General features: G+C 35.9%; 1 protein-coding gene across 2 annotated transcripts in view; it reads right to left on the bottom strand.

Moving 5' to 3' along the window:
- Nucleotides 1-2073: 2073 nt before the first annotated feature.
- The window catches only part of hdac11 (histone deacetylase 11), a 55679-nt gene continuing 38782 nt past the window's right edge, over nucleotides 2074-18970 (bottom strand). For both annotated transcript variants that reach the window (XM_056468033.1, XM_056468034.1), the window contains exons 9-11: nucleotides 18231-18327; nucleotides 12244-12422; nucleotides 2074-9925 (exon numbers count right to left, since the gene is read on the bottom strand). In XM_056468033.1, the coding sequence (XP_056324008.1) occupies nucleotides 9686-9925; nucleotides 12244-12422; nucleotides 18231-18327 (516 nt within the window). In that variant the 3' untranslated portion in view covers nucleotides 2074-9685. The remainder of the gene's footprint in view (nucleotides 9926-12243; nucleotides 12423-18230; nucleotides 18328-18970) is intronic.

Below are 18970 nucleotides of genomic sequence, written 5' to 3'. Positions count from 1 at the left end.
AACGTGTTTTGTGAACACTTAAGATGTCTATTGGTGCTCTAGACCTGCCAGTTTCAGACTGTTGAATGATATTTTTCCTAGCATTGATTGGCGCGATTATGCATTCACAATGGTATGAACCGTTATGGGGGGGGGGGGGGGGTCAAGTGTATATTTATATTATAAATCTTTATTAATATTCAGGATATAGATCAGAGAAAGCTATTTCTTACTATTAAAGGGCTGACCCCCACCCCCCATACATCTTGTTTTGATGTCCTTTAGGGGGATCAAGCGTTAATTAGAGGGGTCAATACCCCCAAACCGGCTTATAATTCGCACTTGAGTGTAGTACTATTAGCTGTAGTACTATGAGTCACATGTTGAATGTCAGTCACTCATAATTTGCATTCGGCCACAGACAGAGGTCAGTGACTGGAGTTTAATTTTAAAATGTGAAATATTTTTGTTCCAAAATATTTGCACTTTTTTTTGGAAGTTTAAAAATAAAAGCCCCTATCCAACATCATACAGCATTAAAGATAATATTTAAATTCTACTCACACCGTGTTCATCTGTGTTCTTTTTTTCACTCTTTGTTATATTGCAGCCATTTGCTAAAATCATTTAAGTTTTCTTTTTTCTCATTAATGCACACACAGCACCCCATATTGACAGAAAAACACAGAATTGTTGACATTTTTACAGATTTATTTAAAAAAAAACTGAAATATCACATGGTCCTAAGTATTCAGACCCCTTGCTCAGTATTTAGTAGAAGCACCCTTCTGATCTAATACAGCCATGAGTCTTTTCGGGAAAGATCTACAAGTTTTTCACTCCTGGGTTTGGGGATCCTCTGCCATTCCTCCTTACAAACCCTCATCAGTTCTGTCAGGTAGGATGGTAAACATTGCTGGACAGCTATTTTTAGTTCTCTCCACAGATGCTCAATTGGGTTTAAGTCAGGGCTCTGGCTGGGCCATTCAAGAACAGTCACGAAGTTATTGTGAAGCCATTCTTTCCAAATTTTAGCTGTGTGCTTGGGTCATTGTCTTGCTGGAAGGTAAACCTTCGGCCCAGTCTGAGGTCCTGAGCACTGAGCACAGATTTTCATCCAGGATATCCCTGTCCTTGGTCATATTCATCTTTCCCTCGATTGCAACCAGTTGTCCTGTCCCTGCAACTGAAAAACATCCCCACAGCATGATGCGGCCGCCATGTTTCATTGTTGGGACTGTACTGGACAGGTGATGAGCAGTGCCTGGTTTTCTCCACACGTACTGCTTAGAATAAAGGCCAAAAAGATCTATCTTGGTCTCATCAGACCAGAAAATCTTAATTCTCACCATCTTGGAATCTCCATCTTGTTTTTTTAGCAAACTCCATGCAGACTTTCATGTGTCTTGCAGGGAGGAGGGTCCTGACCAGCATTGAGACCAGCATTGAAACCAACAAGACAAGCACTGAGACCAGCAAATCAGCATCAAAACATACTTACCATCATATGTTGTTTTTTTTTCAACAGGGAACAAAGTTGAGTGGAAGTGTGGAGTGTAAATGTTCTCATAATTTTCTTTTTTGGGTGTACTATTCCTTTAAAATACTAAGCGTGATATTACTTTCATAAAGAATAAAAAAGCAAAATGCCAAACATACCTCTCACTCAGTTTTCACCTATTTATATCTATAGGGCAGAAAAAAAAAGTATAGTAGAAAAGAATTCACCTTAAGAGAGAATATGCACGTCTTGGGCATCAGGCTCAGCTGCCACTCACAATGCCAAGGTCAAGGGTTTGATTCCCTGGGAACGCACGTACTGAAACGTCAGTATAAACAGATGATATCTGCTTTTGCACTGCAAAACAAACAAAACAACAAACAGAGCGAAAGCAGAGATGATGAATAATCCAGCACATTTGTCCTGCCGCTCAGCACGCTCTTTCAACATTAATCTTCTCCAGTTGTGGCGAGGCTTTCGAACAATAAACCGGCAGGTGTTTTCGAGATGTCACGCTGATGGAAAGAAAAGTCGTATAAATCACATAAAGTGCTAACAGATATGGTACACAATAAACATGAGGTCTGCGGTAATTGCGTTGTTAGATTTGATTTATTTTCTCGGTTCTTAAATGGAAATGGTATTAAATATAAAAGTGCCATGTGTACAGAAAAGAACAAGACGTGAAAACATTTGGCACATTTGTTATATGTTAACAAAGCACCATCTGTGTAGATTTGTGTATTTAACGTACAGTATTTTACCCAAGTGATGAAGTATTTCTATACATCAAACAGGCGATATGATACAAATAAATAAGAGAGTTACATTTCATTACAAAATAAATTCATAAAATGAATACATGTTTCATGAAGTGGCACAAATTAGGGATGCACTGATATTGAAATTGTGGATGTAACTGTAATAATTTATGCTTTAGAAGCTGATATATAGGCCAATAAACATAAATATAGATTCAATATTAAGCCTGATTCCAAAAACAAAAGGCAAAATTTTCTCTTCCTAGCACTCATTTCTTTAGATACTTGCAACTTAGAAACTTTGTTAAAAATTCATATCCAGATTTTCTGAACAGTCCACCAACCTTCCAAATCTCAACTTGACCAAATTTTTGAAGTACCCTTAGATAAAAAAGGTATACAGTCTATTTTATACAGGTTGATCTCCACTTTCTCTACTATTTTCTCTACTATTTTTCTAAACAACAGTGGGAGTCGGGCCTTAATCTTACATTCTTAATCTTACAGACCAGATTTTGTCCCACAATCATACCTCCTCTATCTGTGCACAACAATGCTTTATCTAATTAAAATTTGTTCATCAAACATACTTGACAAAAGTGAGGTTGGCAAAAATATCTCAAGACTTGGACCCTATATGTGATTGCTGATATCAAACACCTGCAGACTTAGACAAAGCCAAAACATGTATTATCAATCACTTCTTGTTAGCTATCAATTTTCAAATGTTTCTATTCTGGGACAAAGATGCACATCGAACCGTGTCCTCTTATTGCACTTTTTGGACTTTCTCAGAATATAGCAGGGTTATCGAGCTGTACTGCAAACGTCCTTGCATTTTAGACACTGTTATCAAGACTGTGTATTCTTTTATTATGGGAACAAAGATTTCGGTTATACTTTATTTTGATGGTCCATTTGAGTATTAGTAGACTGTGTGCTTAATATCTGTTGATACTGCTCCTTCAACGGACATTTAACTGACTATGAGAAACTTTGCAAGTACATGTCAACTTACACTAACAACTAACCCCAACCCTTACACCAATCTAACAGTCTACCTATAATCTAACGAGAATAAGCTGGCATGTAGATGCAATGTAACTCAAATTCAACAAATGGATCATCAAAATAAAGTGTAACCAAGATTTCCACCGAGTTTTGACAACTGGTTGAGAGATACAATGAGCTTCATTCATTTGGAAAAAAATCAGGTTTACAATAAACGGCAATACTAGGGCTTTTTCTGAAACATGGGAGCCATTTAGAATTTTCTTTTCTGAGCATGTCAGCATGTCTACAACCTGTCAATCTAAATCTTAAGGCTTTTCAATTGCAAAGCAAATGTAATTAAGTACATAAGGATTAATTATAAATACCTGAGGATTAATGTTTGTATTATTGGGTTATCAAGGTATTTATTTTTTTATTTATTGATTTATTTTAATTATTTATTAGTTTTTATTTTATTTATTACAATTTTTATAATTTTTTTTTCTCTCTTAGATAAATGTAATTTTAACTTGTTTGGAGGGTATGGGTGGGAATGATATTTGGGAATGATAATTTCTCTGTAAAATTACTTTGTTATACCTGTAAAAGTTTAATAAACAGATTTTATTTTGAAATCTTAACTGCAGAAAATATCTGAAATAGATATCTAGATATTCATTTTCACCAAACCACTTACAAAAACAATCCAAAATCAAACAGCTCAGAAATACAGTGACAATGATTTACTTTTGGGGTGCTACATTTTTTTTTTATTGTGTCAAACTGCTAACACACACAAAAAAGTGCATTTATGGACCGATAACAATATTTAAGTCAATATATACAGTGCATCCCTATAGCACAAATCGAAATAAATTAATAGTGTTCATACAGAAGACTAGCTGTTATTCAAATGTTATTACCCAAACCGAAATATTACCAACAAAATAAGCAAATCTGACATCCCATTTAGATCTACGTACATGAAAAACTCATCAGTAAGTCATTTGTTCGAGCAGGACCATGGTGGTCCTTTTCATGTATCCATTAAACTGCTGGCTAGAGCTAAAGGGTTCACGTCTTTCAAGTGACCTCCATTCACATCCATCATAACGGCTTTCATTAAAGAGGAAAAAAGAAAGAACAGGGACGAAAAGAGCCCTACTACACTCATTAGTGTTCTTTACCAAGATCCCTCCAGCGTTTGTGTGCGATATCAGACTTATAACCTCAACCCAAGACCTAAAAAAGGCATTCATAACTCTCAAATTTTGTCATTACCAATAGAGTAAACACTTCGGTAAATGAATGCTTTGCTCTCTTGACTATTACAAGATAATATTTTAAAAGTGTTAGAGTTTTAATGCAAAGATATCATGATAAATAAGTAATCATATTATTTCAGTAGCTCTAAAACCATTATATGTTTATTTAGTGTTAAAGGTTATGTGTTTTGTACCATTAGCACTCTCCCCATGTCCCTCGCCATAAAAAAACCCCCCCAAAAAAACAGTCTAGACAAATCTTGGCTGATGCAATTTTGCTAAGGTGATCTGGATGCTCAAACAAACAGAGCTGTGGTTTCATACTATTCTGTTCTCTAGGAGCAATTTAGTGGAGAAAGGTCTAAAAGGGCCACTAACGGCTCCCAGTAAATCTTTATTAGTCACCAGATGAATTGGGTTGGTGGTAAAGTTTCCACGACTTTCACACAATGTCGCTGAACAGCGCCAGGACAATTACCTTCTGCAACCTGAGGATAAGTGCCTTACACAAAGCTCATGACTAATATCTCGCTCCTTACGGAGATCGAACTAAAAGCCCCCTGAATAACAACCTTGAGCTTGAAATAAAACTTAATAAAAAGGGATAAATTCACTTCAATCTGAAAAGTCTGCCATTTACTCAAGCTTTTGTTGCTTTAAAGCCTTTTCCTTTGAATACAAAAGTAGTTAATTTGGACAATGTTCACGCTGTTCGTCACAATGAAAAGTGGTTAGGGGTTGAGATGAAGAGATTAAAACATGGAGAGGAAAAATTGTATTTTAGGGCGACACGGTGGCTCAGTGGTTAGAACTGTCACCTTACGGCAAGAAGGTCGCTGGTTCAAGCCCCGGCAGGGTCAGGTGGCGTTTCTGTTTGGAGTTTGCATGTTCTCCTCGTGTTCACGTGGGTTTCTTCCCCCACAATCCAAAAACATTTACTATAGGTGAATTGAATAAGCTAAATTGGCCGTGGTGTGTATGTGTGTGAATGTAAGCGTGTACAGGTGTGTACAGTGCGGCTAGAAGTGCATCCACTGCATAAAACATATGCTGGATAAGTTGGTGGTTCATTCCACTGTTGCGACCCCTGCTTAATAAAGGGATAAGCCGAAGGAAAATGAATGAATGAATGAAATGTTTTAACATTTGCAAAACTTTTGTAGTAGGAATTGTATTAACCGGCAAATCTTTTGCGTTCCTTAAAGAAACTGAGCTCATTTGCAAATTTATTAGCAAATATTTAGTAATTATTTACATTTATTCATTTAGCAGATCTTTTTTAGGGACTTACAAATGAGAATAAAGAATTACTTAAAATTCATTTGCATTCAAATTTTAGCATTTTCTTTGTGTTTACATGCAAAATATTTCCACTTCCTTCAGAAATGTAGCATTACTTGCAAAAAACATTCCCCTCTATAAAACATCATCGTCATCTCACACTAAATTTTGCATTCCCACATGAAATCTTGCTTTTTACTTGCAAAACATTTACATTCTCCAAGAAAATCTTTGTATTCTCTTGCAAAACTTCAGGATTCTCTAAAAAAAATTATAATAACTTTTGCGCTCCTCTGTGAAAATTTGACACTTTTCAATTCACTCAGAAAACCTTACATTTGCACACAAAACATTTGGATTTTTCATTTGCAAAACTTTCCTTTCTCAGAAAAATAGCAAGTATATAAAAAAATGATTGCATTCCCCTCAAAAATGGTCTAGTGCAGCAAGTTTGGACACTACTGGTATAGTGCAATAGAGCTTTTCCTTCTCATCTTGTATTGTTTAATTATTTCCAACACCAATTTTGAACGCAATGTTCATCCAGTGGTGATTTAGGCATGGGCAATAGGGGCGATTGCCCAAGGAGGCATCTTGCTCGGGGCGGCACGGGGAGACGGCTGTGCTCCACCTTTGATATACGATTTAATTTCATTCATTCATTTTCTTTTCGGCTTAGTCCCTTTATTATTCTGGGGTCGCCACAGCGGAATGAACCGCCAACTTATCCAGCATATGTTTTACGCAGCGGATGCCCTTCCAGCTGCAAACCATTACTAGTAAACATCCATACACACTTATTCACACACATACACTATGGACAGTTTAGCTTACCCAATTCACCTATACCGCATGTCTTTGGACTGTGGGGGAAACCGGAGCACCCGGAGGATACCCACGCCATCACGAGGGAGAACATGCAAACTCCACACAGAAATGCAAACTGACCCAGCAGAGGCTTGAACCAGCGACCTTCTTGCTGTGAGGCGATTATGCTACCCACTGCGCCACCACAAGGCCCTATGATTTCATTTATGCAAGTGCATTAATTCAGAGTGGTAATCCCAGAATAAAGATGTTAGGGGCCATTCACATTTGACATCTTTTGCACCGGCAAATATGTTATTCTCTATGTGCAGCCAAAACAATACTGGTAAAAGCAAACATGCCTCATGCAGTATCTATCATTCATTTACTTTTGAGGGGGGCCGTGCCCCAGTAGAGCTTCATGCATAGCAACGTCTCTGGGTTTGGGTTAACCTTAATGGGCTATATGATGATTTAATTGATGACATTGCAGCAAAAATGTCAAGAAAGGTCCAGATGTATTAGTAAAATTTCAGTTTGTTTGAATGCTGTTTGGAGGCAGCACGGTGGGGCAGTGGGTAGCACAATCGCCTCACAGCAAGAAGGTCGCTGGTTTGAGCCTCAGCTGGTCAGCTGGCATTTCTGTGTGGAGTTTGCATGTTCTCCTCATGTTGGCGTGGGATTCCTCCGGGTGCTGCAGTTTCCCCCACAAGTCCAAAAACATGTGGTATAGGTGAATTTGGTAAGCTAAATCGTCCGTAGTGTATGAGGGAGAATGAGAGTGTATGGGTGTTTCCCAGTGATGGGTTGCAGCTGGAAGGGCATCCGCTGCATAAAACATATGCTGGATAAGTTGGCGGTTTATTCCGTTGTGGCCAGATTAATAAAGGGACTAAGGCGAAAAGAAAATGAATGAATGAATGAATGTATGCTGCTTTAATTGTCTATTTGAGACAATTACATGTGTTCCAATGGGATTAATAAAAATGGCAACCCAGCACAGGGTGCGATTTAAACTAGAACTGCCACCATGTCCATCTCATTTTTTTTTTTTTTTACAAACAGATCTGAAAAGACATGAGACTAGATAAAAACACGATGACAGGATTTTCACTTTGTATGAGCTTCCTTAAAATAAACTCAAAAGCTTATAATGCCAGTACAGTGACAAACCCAATCGCAAATCTGTCTTCAGTAATAAACTCCTTGAGTAAAAATAGTAGCTTTTTCCACACCTGATGTCTAAAAATAAAACCACATGAAACAAAAATACTGAGAATCTTGATTTCAAACATGAATTTAAAATCGAAACAAAAAAGAGGGAAAAGAGTATCAACATCTCCTATTTATTCTCTAGATGACAGGAGGCATTTTCTTAAATTGAGGCAGACAAGATCACAGCTTTAGAACTGTCACTGGTAACCAACTGCACTGTCTCTCAGACTCTCCAATGAAGAGTTTCATTTCCTAATAGAGAGAAGGCCGGCCTCAGCCTCAAGACATTTCAAAAAGCCTGCCAGGCGTAATATGATAGAAAGCACTCAGCCTGACAGTGGTCCACCTGCTGATGCACACAAATGAGAATTCCTGCACGCCGCTAAAACCAACCGGTCACAAAAACCACGTCTCTAAGAGCAACTTCCATTTAATGTCACAGAATAATTCCAGGCATGAGAGCGGGTCTGAGCGACAAGGAATCCATAATGACTCCAAAATTGATTCATAATGCTGTAATTTAATATTGAATGAATCTAATTTAACGGTGGAGAGAGCTGCCACAAATCGCTCAATAAAATCAGCTTGTGGTTTATGGTATGGTATATTATTTTGTGTGTTTGTGTGTGTCTTAAACTGGGGATGCCTTTCCACCGCACACGACAAACCGGACGTCATTCATTTCCAATGGAGAGTAGTTTGGGAGCTGAGTGGAGTTCCGATCATCTCCGTATACAGAAAATTCGCATCCGATTTGAGCTGCGGATCCGTTAAAATATCTTAACTCCAGCAAATAGAGCTTATGCGACCGGCCGATCGGATGTGATGTATTCCAGTGCTGTCTAAGCAGGTCCGTGCGCACGAGATGAGAAATAGGAGTTGTTGTTTTTTTTGTTATTTTTTGAATCAGAAAAAAGTCTATTGTTAAAAACATTCTATTCATAAATAAGTAATAAAAAATATTTTTATTTTTTAATCTTGCCTCCACATTCCCTCAAATTTTTAGAGGTCTATGAGTTTCTAGTATTCTTTTATTCATTCCTTCAAGCATGGTGAACGGACTGAGAATAAAGGCTCTTGCTTTTGCACTCCTTTATTTTGGGAACCAGCTTCCCATGGTGCACGACAAAACTGAAATTCTATGCGACTGCCACAAGGGGGCGTAATCCGACAGTCATGTCAATGCCGTGTGCAGTGGAAAAGCGGCTTAAGGCTGGTTTATACTTCGGCGTCGAATGAACGATATGACCCACAGCCTTCCACCAAAGAGCACAGAATCACCAAGAGGCGACACTCTGTTGCTATTTGGAAAACAGCCACTAGATGCCGCTAGTGTCGCGCAGCACCCATTTTGGAATGAAAATTCCAATAGGATAACAGCACGGATAACTAACATTAGAATAGCACGCATAACTAACATTAACATAAACTAAATGAAACAAAATATTGAGTTAAATTTGAGTTAAAATATACTACATGCACACATATATCCATTTACACACACACAAACACGCATATACGCAACTTGTGGTAGCCCATATGATGAATTTCATCTTTATACATCTTTTTTAATATTTTCAGACTACTGAATGGATTTGAAACGAAGGTGATTCAATGATGACAGATTTTCTTATGGGTAAACTATAACCTCTCAAGATGTTATGTGCAAAAAAGCATTCAAATGGAAGATTTTCCCTAACCTTTAACAAAAGATCACAAAGAATGACTTATAAATACAAAAAAAGTTAAAAATCCTGAGTCAATCTCAATCCAAACCACCAGATCATCCCTGACCAGAACCTTTAATATTAGTTCTAAATGTTTGTATTAGGTAGATTAGCAGCATGTTTGACACACTTGAAGAAGTCCCAGATCAAGAGAGTTTAAATGGCAGCAAGTGTAGCCCCTGATGACACAGATTTACTCATCATAAGTGACACATGTGAGGGTCCCGCACCATCTAAAGCCTCTTCACCAATCAAACCCTGTCTGTGGAGATTGAGGATGGAGTCAGCGATGATACGGGCCGTTTTCTTCTGGTAGCCTCCTGACGTCACCATTAGGATGGGGATTCCTCGCCTCCGGGCTGCCCTGAAGATGATCTCATCCCTCTTTATGATACCCTGAGAGAGTGAGAGAAAGAGAGGTGAGTACTTTAGCAAAGTGTTTAATATGGCTTCCTAAGCAAGGCATTTCGGCAAATTAAAAAGTTAAAAGAGCACTTAAAATATATTTTACTAGATTTATTAGGAATGGTTTAGATTTAAATGCTTTTGTATTTGTTTTTTTTGTAAATTTAAAACAAAAATACTGTAATTTAGTATTTTTTATTTCTGAAAATGACAATATGGTCAGAACAACAAATGCATTTCACTTGTGATTAAAATCCACGTTATTCTGGCAAATATTGATTTTATAATTCTTCTGAAGTTAAAACTGCTGGTACTGTGCTGTTTAAAAATAAATATAAACATGTCTGAAAACAGCACAGCACATTTTCATTATTTCATTTAATTAGTTCATTTAATTAAAGTTTTTATTTGATGATCAGCTGATAAATTGGTCTAATTGGACAAATTGATCTATTTTTGGTCTGCTTTTGGTACTTCATTAACTCTGAAATTAAAATTCCAGATTTTTTCACTAATGCTTGTATTATTCTAAACTCTCCTGCTCATAAGTCTTGTGTTCTTTTTGAAATACAAATGAAAAATGTTTTAATTATTGGAGATTTCTGTCCCTCAATTGAGCTTCTGTTTGTTATCATTGATAAAATAGTACGGGTGTGACGAGAGGCTTACTTCCTGAGACGAGACATGAGATTGGATTCACGAGAACGAGATGAGATGAGATTTTTACACTATTTTTAAGAAATGTTCAATGATGAAATATATAAATGGAAAACAATATTTTATTCAACTGAAAAAAAAAAATAGCAAAACTATTTAGGTGCTTTTTTAAATCAACTTGTAATGAACGTTATATAACTTCAATTTTAAGGAATTCTATACAATAAAGGACATGCAAACACTGCAAAATGTTTTGCTAATAGCCTACATAAATGGAAAATTGTCTTTATGTAGAATTTTAAATATTAGCAAAAAATTTGCTAATATATGAATGGAAAATAGATTTTTATTCAAAAAAAAAAATCATAAACTGCAAAACAATTTAGGTGCTTTTTAAAAAAATTTAATGATTGGTATTTTATTTCTATTTCTATTTTACTTGTTTTTTATTTTAATGACTTCTATGCAGTAAAGGACATGCAAACACTTAAACATTTAGCTATAAACTCCACTGACTGGCTTCTCCCCTGTGCAAATTTTACCAAGGAATCAAACCCCTTTCCACAAATTGAACTTAAAATTTTTATATATTTATAATTTTTTAGCAGTTTTACTTTCATTCAGCAAGATTTCATTCAAGCCCCATCACAAACTCTGAGCTCTGAGTTGTTTTAATGTAATTTGATACCGCACGCTAACAGCATAAACGTGTGTTCTGTGATGATGAAGGAATGTCTCAAGTCTCCAGAAGTTCACTGTGTGTGTGTGTGTGTGTGTGTGTGTGTGTGTGTGTGTGTGTGTGTGTGTGTGTGTGTGTGCATGCTCAGAGATGTGTCTATGGTCTTTTACTGACTCGGTAGATGCAGAAAATAGTGTCAAACAACTGTGTGTGTATGTCTTATCCTGTCTTTACTCTGCACTTTAATAATGTGACTGAAATTGGAATACTCAGCATGTCTTAATTCTTTTTGTGTTTATGACGATTATGACTTTTAGCATATCTAAATTACTATTCCATCGCATGGATATGAAGCATGGTTATTGTGTGTGGCTGCAGTTGTAGCCTCTGTTGGACACAGCAGCCGCTGACCTCTGGTAAAAAAAAAAGCAGTTATGTCAAACTCGCCCAAGCAACCGAGTGACACGTGCAACTCCCGAGCCCAGCCTGGGTTGGATCTTTTTATTTGGGTTTAAAAGATCAACTAAACTAAACTAAGATCAATAAATAATAAAAACAAATAAAAGAAAAATTTTTATAAAAACAAATAAAATTAAATATTTTTTTTACTAAATAAATAAAATAAATCTAAAAAACATTGTTTTTACAAAACAAAACACGAAACAAAACAAAACAAAAAACTAAAAACAAAAAAACTCCAAAACAAAACAAAACAAAACAAAACAAAACAAAACAAAACAAAACAAAACAAAACAAAACAAAACAAAACAAAACAAAACAAAACAAAACAAAACAAAACAAAACAAAACAAAACAAAACAAAACAAAACAAAACAAAACATGTCTGAAGCAGGTCTAAATTGATTGAACCGATACAGGCTTTTATAGGCCAGGCTAAAAAGCCCTGCCGACTTAAAGCGGTGTATCTTAGATATGATATAATGTCTGAAAGGAAGGAAGAGTGACAGCTATACCTGTGGGGAAATAGCCAGGCCCCCGAGAGGATCTCCGTCAAGGATGTCTGTTCCTGCGTTGTATATGATAATGTCAGGCCGTGCTTCATTCAGTGCCCCTTCAGAATGGAGATCCACCTTCTGAAGATATTCACTGTCTTCGGTTCCCCAGTCCAGCTCCACTTTCCGTTTAATCGCCCCTGTCAGAAAGGAAGACCAAATAGGGATTTCATTGCCTTAAAGGATTAATTCACCCGAAAATGAAAATCTGTCATCATTTACTTTCATGCTGTTCCAAGCCCCTAAGACTTCTGTTCATTTTCAGAACACAAATGAAGACATTTTAATGAAACCTGAGAGATTTCTACCCCTCCTTATTAAAATGCTTTATAACGTGTTGAAAACAACCTAAAAGTAAACCATATGACTCTGGTGGTTTAATCCCGGTCTTACAAAGTGATGTGAATGCTTTATATGTGCTAAAAAAGAAGAAAGTTTTTAAATATTCAATATCTTTATGCAAAAATATTTAATATTTATTCATGTTGTGTATACACATTGTGTACACACTTCTTCTACTCTCGAAATGCACGTTTGTGAATCATTTTAAAAGATACACCAATACCCAAAATCAACTGTAAATTGGGCTTATCGTAATACATTTTTTATTCCATATCAATAATCATCACCATAAATGTCACAAAAAAATTTGTAGTTTATAGAGATATTTAGCTTTTGTCACATATTCTTTTATATTACAGATGGGGCCATTAAAAATGTGTGTTTTTTTTACCGCAGCTCGCCTCATTTCGTTTTGCAGATAGCCGCAGCATGCTGTCAAACTCTCTTTGGAATTGAAATTAACGTGTTGTGCTTCACAGAACATCCCCCAGGCGGCGCATCGAACAGCAAACTCCATTGTACAGAATACATAAAGGTTATCTACAGTACTGTAAATATTCTGTTACTCCAAACTTTAAACCTTGTTTTTAAATATGCACGTTTACATTTTTACTGTTATTTTAATCATGTATTTATTTTATATTTAAGGTAGATATATATACTGAAAATTAAAGCGCACTGAGTAGTCTGATTGAGGGTTGTGGCAGCCTCTAGTTAAATTGCGTCTGTTACGGAGTCTGTGAATCTGTGACTTATCTCGGTGTTTCTCAGCATACAATACTGTACATGCCTCTCGTTTCTCGTGGCCACTCCACACGCATGCTGAACGGCGATCAAACGGACAGTGCTCTGCTGTCATGAACAGTGGTGGTCACTGCACGACCAAACACCTCCACCTTCCACGGAAAAACAAGCACCGTCGGCATCGAGACCTCCACCTTTAGAATTGGCCACTAATGAGAATGAAGCTCTGTTGCCCCCTACTGGTAATGTATTTCCTGAGTCAGAGAATTTCCTAGTACTGTGGCTAACTGTGGTCAATTATGGCATTCTGTTTCCTGAGACGCGCATTTCTAACGGCCCAATTTGTATTTTATTACTTTTAAAAAATTATTTTAAGGTCAATATTTTACAACTTTTCACTTTGTTTTTGATAGGCTACAGAACAAACTACTATTGTTAAATGACTTTAAAAATAAAAAATCAGACTTGCCTTAGCCTTTTAATTGCCGTTTATACAGAATCTTGCTATATAACTAATAAAATATTATGTACTGTTATCATGGCAAAGACAAAAGAAATTTGTTATTATTATTATTAGTTGAAAAAATCTGTGTTAAACAGCACTTAGAAAATATTTGTCAAATAACTTAAATGGCTATGAAACCTCCCCTCTTTCGGTTCAAGTCTACCTCAGAATTTTTTCATAAAATGCTCTGAGATGGGTGTGGAGTGCTGTCTGCTGAGGGAGGAGTGAGCGTGGCTGGCAGTGCAGGGGAAAAAGAGGGGAGCGAACAACTGTTGTCAGTTGTTTCATAAAAAGGGACAAACCATGAGCAGACCCATGATTTTATAGTTTTCAAAGTAAAAATGCAAAGAAATAAACAGTAAGTAATTTATTGCCCTGCTACATTTGTTATTCGTAATTTCATATACACATAACCACAAATTGTTATTTCACCATAAAGATAATCCTGTTTATATAAACACTATAAACGAGGACTTCTATCCTCTTGAAACTCCGGGTCTGAATGCAGACATAGTGGATAGCAGTGCAGCAGATCTGCTATCTATTTCAACCATTAACCCTGCCGGTAATCTGGAGGATTTTAAACATAGGCAAACACAGCAGTACGGATATAGCGATGTGTCTGAATGGTAACGAACTCAACTGATAAAAGACAAAGTCCGCCATTCTCAAATTCTCATACAGCTCTCCTGACAAAAATGCTTGCTGCAAATCAACAGCTTTGCAGTAACGGCCCTGACAGAATCGCGTGGAAAAACAAGCAACAAACCCCGGGGATCATGAAACAAACACATACGACCCTTTATGAACGGCTAAATACTTGTGTGCAGACGCGGTCTCACCCAGTCATTGGGTCTCACAGCTTGGCAGGTCTGCCTTGCTTTTGGAAAGCACTTGCTGTCATGAATAATTAAGAAGCAGGGTCTTCTTATGGGATAAGAAAACTCAGCTATGAATAATCATGAGAAACCAACGCTTCATCACTCCACTACGTCACCGATTTTATTCCCGCCACAAAAATTATTTTAAACCCGTAAGATGAAATTAGCTGACAAAAGCTCAAAATTAGCCCGTTTTCCCCATAATTAAAGCTGACAGGTACTAACTTTGTCTTAACTGATGCTCAACACACATAAATCTGTTAACAGGAGGGCTGAGTGTTTTGTGTAATCCTTCCACAATGCCATGGTTACTGGTTACTACAGTAAATTCATAGTAAATCCATGGAATAGCCTTCTAACAGGTTTATTAGCTATTGTAAAAGAGCAGCTTACACTATCTGCAAACTTGGCTACAAACTCTTAAAAAAGGGTGAGAAGAAGATGACAAATTGTTCATTTTTGGGCCAATAGCTCCTTTAAATTGTACCTATTTTCTGAAAATAAAATAAAATACATAAATAAATATTATAATTTAGCACATTTCCATTCAAAAAGGATTTTTCTCACTAAATTTGCTGGGTATATAACTGAAAAGAAGTAACTATTTAGTTTTAGAGAGGAGTAAAAACTAATGTGATGTGCTTTTTCCTCGTTTATTTAAGCCTGGATTAAAGGCAAATAGGGCACAATACCTTTTCCTTCTCTGAGGCTTTTAAGGCCTAATTAGTCTCCTTTACCGGCAGATGAGAGGACGGCGGATACACAAAGTAAGAAAACGGAGGTGCTTTCTTTTTGAACATACTGAGAAGTCACAGAGGAAAAATGGCTTAGAAAAAAACTCATGAAAAATTTGAAGGAAAAAAAAAAACGTCTATAAAAAATAAAAAACTTATCATGGAAAGCCAGAACATTTTTTCAATGGATCAACAGAAAGTATAAGTCAGAATATACATCAAAGAACCTTGTGTTTAGCTGGTTATGGTATGTAAATGCTTTAATGAAATCATCTCAGGTCTGACAAGTTGCGTGCACTGAAGCTTAACAGAGCAGCGTTATTTCTGTCAGTCCTGCTCAAATGTTTGACAGAGCGAGTTAGAGGAGTGCAGATAACGGATGCGTTAATTGACTAAGATTATAATGTGAGCGTATCAGTGGCAGCTGAAGCGCGTTGTCAGTCATTCCTTCTGTTTCTCTGATTTTCAGCATACCAATCACAATATTTCTTGGAGGAAATACAGTTCATGCAATCAAAGCAGAAAAGAGGATCAATCACCATTTAGTTTGCAAATCTGAAAATGGCATCTGACATCAGGACTGTATTCTCTTCTTGCCTATTCTATCTTATTCTAAATACACAGTTGAAGTCAGAATTTTTAGACCGCTGTATATTTTATTCTCCAATTTCTGTTTAATGGAGAGAAGATTTTTTTCAACACATTTCTAAACATAATAGTTTTAATAACTCATTTCTAATAACTGTGTTATCTTTGCTATGATGACAGTACATAATATTTTACTAGATATTTTTTAAGATACTATTCAGCTTAAAGTGACATTTAAAGGCTTAACTAGGTTAACTAGGCACGTTAGGGTAATTAGGCAAGTTATTGTATAACGATGGTTTGTTCTGTAGACAATTGAAAAAATAATGCTTAAGAGGGCTAACAATTTTGACCTTAAATGTTTTTTAAAAATTAAAAAAACTGCTTTTATTCTAGCTGAAATAAAGTATTGATTTATTCTAGCTGAAGAAAAAATATTATAGGAAATACTGTAAAAAATTCCTTGCACTGTTAAACCCCATTTGGGAAACATATGAAAAAGAAAAAAATAATAATTTTGACTTCAACAGTATGCATGTCTGTGTGTGTGTGTGTGTGTGTGTGTGTGTGTGTGTGTGTGTGTGTTTGTGTGTGTGTGTGCGTGTGTGTGTGTGTGTGTATGTATGTGTGTATAGGTACACACTTGTAATTGTAGATTTCCTTAGATGTACAAGTTATATGATTGAGTAAAACTCAAAAACTTTTTGTTTTATTCTGTAAAGTACAGCTAACATTTCTGCCCAATTTAAAAGTAAACTATTTCATAATATAAACTAGCAAAATGTCATCTTTTACCTTCAGAAGAGTTAAGGAATCAATATTTGGTGAAATATTACAAAAAACATTAATTATTCCATTATTATATTTGTAATTGTCTGGATTTATAAGTTTTTCATAAGTTTTGAATCTAAAAAAATTGTTATCAGACCTTTATAGAACAAAAATAAAAAAATAGCCTTAATCAATAATTGGTGGAATAACCCATTTCTTATAACAGCAAACAAACAAAAAAAAATGTGTTATTGTGTTTGTAAGCATCTGACTAAGATGTGTTAAATGACTAAATTACGATATATTAATCTAAAGGAATCTGGAAAAAATATCAAAATAAATATTAACCATCTCTCTCTCTACACTGTAATTAATATATACACTACCGGTCAAAAGTTTGGGGTGAGTACGATTTTCAAATGTTTTAAAATAAGCTTATCCTGCTTACCAAGGGTGCATTTATTCAATCAAAAATACAGTACAAATTGTGAAATGTTACAGCACTATAATATAACTGCTCTAAAGTAGTTTGTTATTTAATTTAATAATTTATTCCATTGATTTTAAAGATGAATTTTCAGCTTATTACTACAGTCTTCAGTCACATGATCCTTCAGAAATATCTCTAATATTAATTATTATTATTTTCATCAATAATATTAATATTAATGGTAATAGTAATAAAAGCAATAATTTCCTCCAACAACTTTCCTTACAACAACTTAGAGTAACTTTTATTGACTGTTAAAGTATTTTGAAGTGATACGGTATATTGTCTGGGTAGGAAATTGTAAATAATGGTACAAAAACCTGGTTATAACTGCCAGTACATTCTCTTAACTTAATTCTATAAATATATAATATTTCTTACCAAAAGTATTGGTTCAAACTACTTAAATGTCAACAAAAGTCACTCTGTTAAACTGCAGTGTTGAATTTATATCATCAAAAGTTGACAAAGCAGACATAAAGGTACAATTATGCAATTCATAACCGTACATAAATGGAAAACAACCGTGAACAAACAAAAATACACAAAACAAAGAAACTTTTTACAGTAGACACACACACTTCAAACTGCACTGACATCCTTCTATTTTAATGAGGGTAGCAAAACGCTGCCCCCTGTAGGAGAGCAAAAGCATTTTTAAATCACAAAATAGCGTTTCTCTCTCTTGATATCACAATTTCATTTCTTATGTGTGTGCCAATGTATCAGTGTGTAGAGATATGCCAATAAAGAGCAGGTTGGGTTTAAATTAGTCAGATAACCATGATCCATGAAGTGCTTGAGCTTCTTGTATCACTGTAGGACAGACTATCTTTACATAATCAGGATCACTTCAGATCCCCATTTACACAGTCAAATGCACATTCACTCACTCTTTGCATATCCATCTCCTGGATAGATGTGGCGATTATAGACATCCATTATGTAAACGCGTCTGTCTTCCAGGAAATCCCGCTCGTGGCCGTTTCCCTGCAATATGCAGCAAACAGAAGATAAAAGTTCACATTACAGGAATTACTGTACTAATAACTGTAACTGATAAGAGTATTAATGATATAGGACTAACACTGCTGGTGTTTTCAAAAGCTACAGTACACTGCGATATAGATGTAGGCTACTCTAGTGGTTAGCGATTAGCTTATCTGGATATTAATATTGTGGACTTGCATTTTCAGCAATACAGACAAATGTAAAAATTAGGTGAAATTACTCTATCAAACATTTCAGAACATTCAATGAATTATGTTAATGTATGTAAATGTAAAAATAAAAAAAATGTATTTAAAATAACTGCCATAACAGGTATTTGTAATACACTCACCGGCCACTTTATTAGGTACACCTTACTAGTACCAGGTTGGACCCCCTTTTTGCCTTCAGAACTGCCTTAATCCTTCGTGGCATAGATTCAACAAGGTACTGGAAATATTCCTCAAAGATTTTGGTCCATATTGACATGATAGCTTCATGCACTTGCTGCAGATTTGTCGGCTGCATATCCATGATGCTTATCTCCCGTTCCACCACACCCCAAAGGTGCTCTATTGGATTGAAAGCTGGTGACTGTGGTGGCCATTTGAGTACAGTGAACTCATTGTCATGTTCAAGAAAC

This window comes from Danio aesculapii, chromosome 11, assembly GCF_903798145.1.
Source record: "Danio aesculapii chromosome 11, fDanAes4.1, whole genome shotgun sequence".
NCBI classification, from domain to species: Eukaryota; Metazoa; Chordata; class Actinopteri; order Cypriniformes; family Danionidae; genus Danio; species Danio aesculapii.
This window is presented reverse-complemented; position numbering and strand designations above follow the sequence as displayed.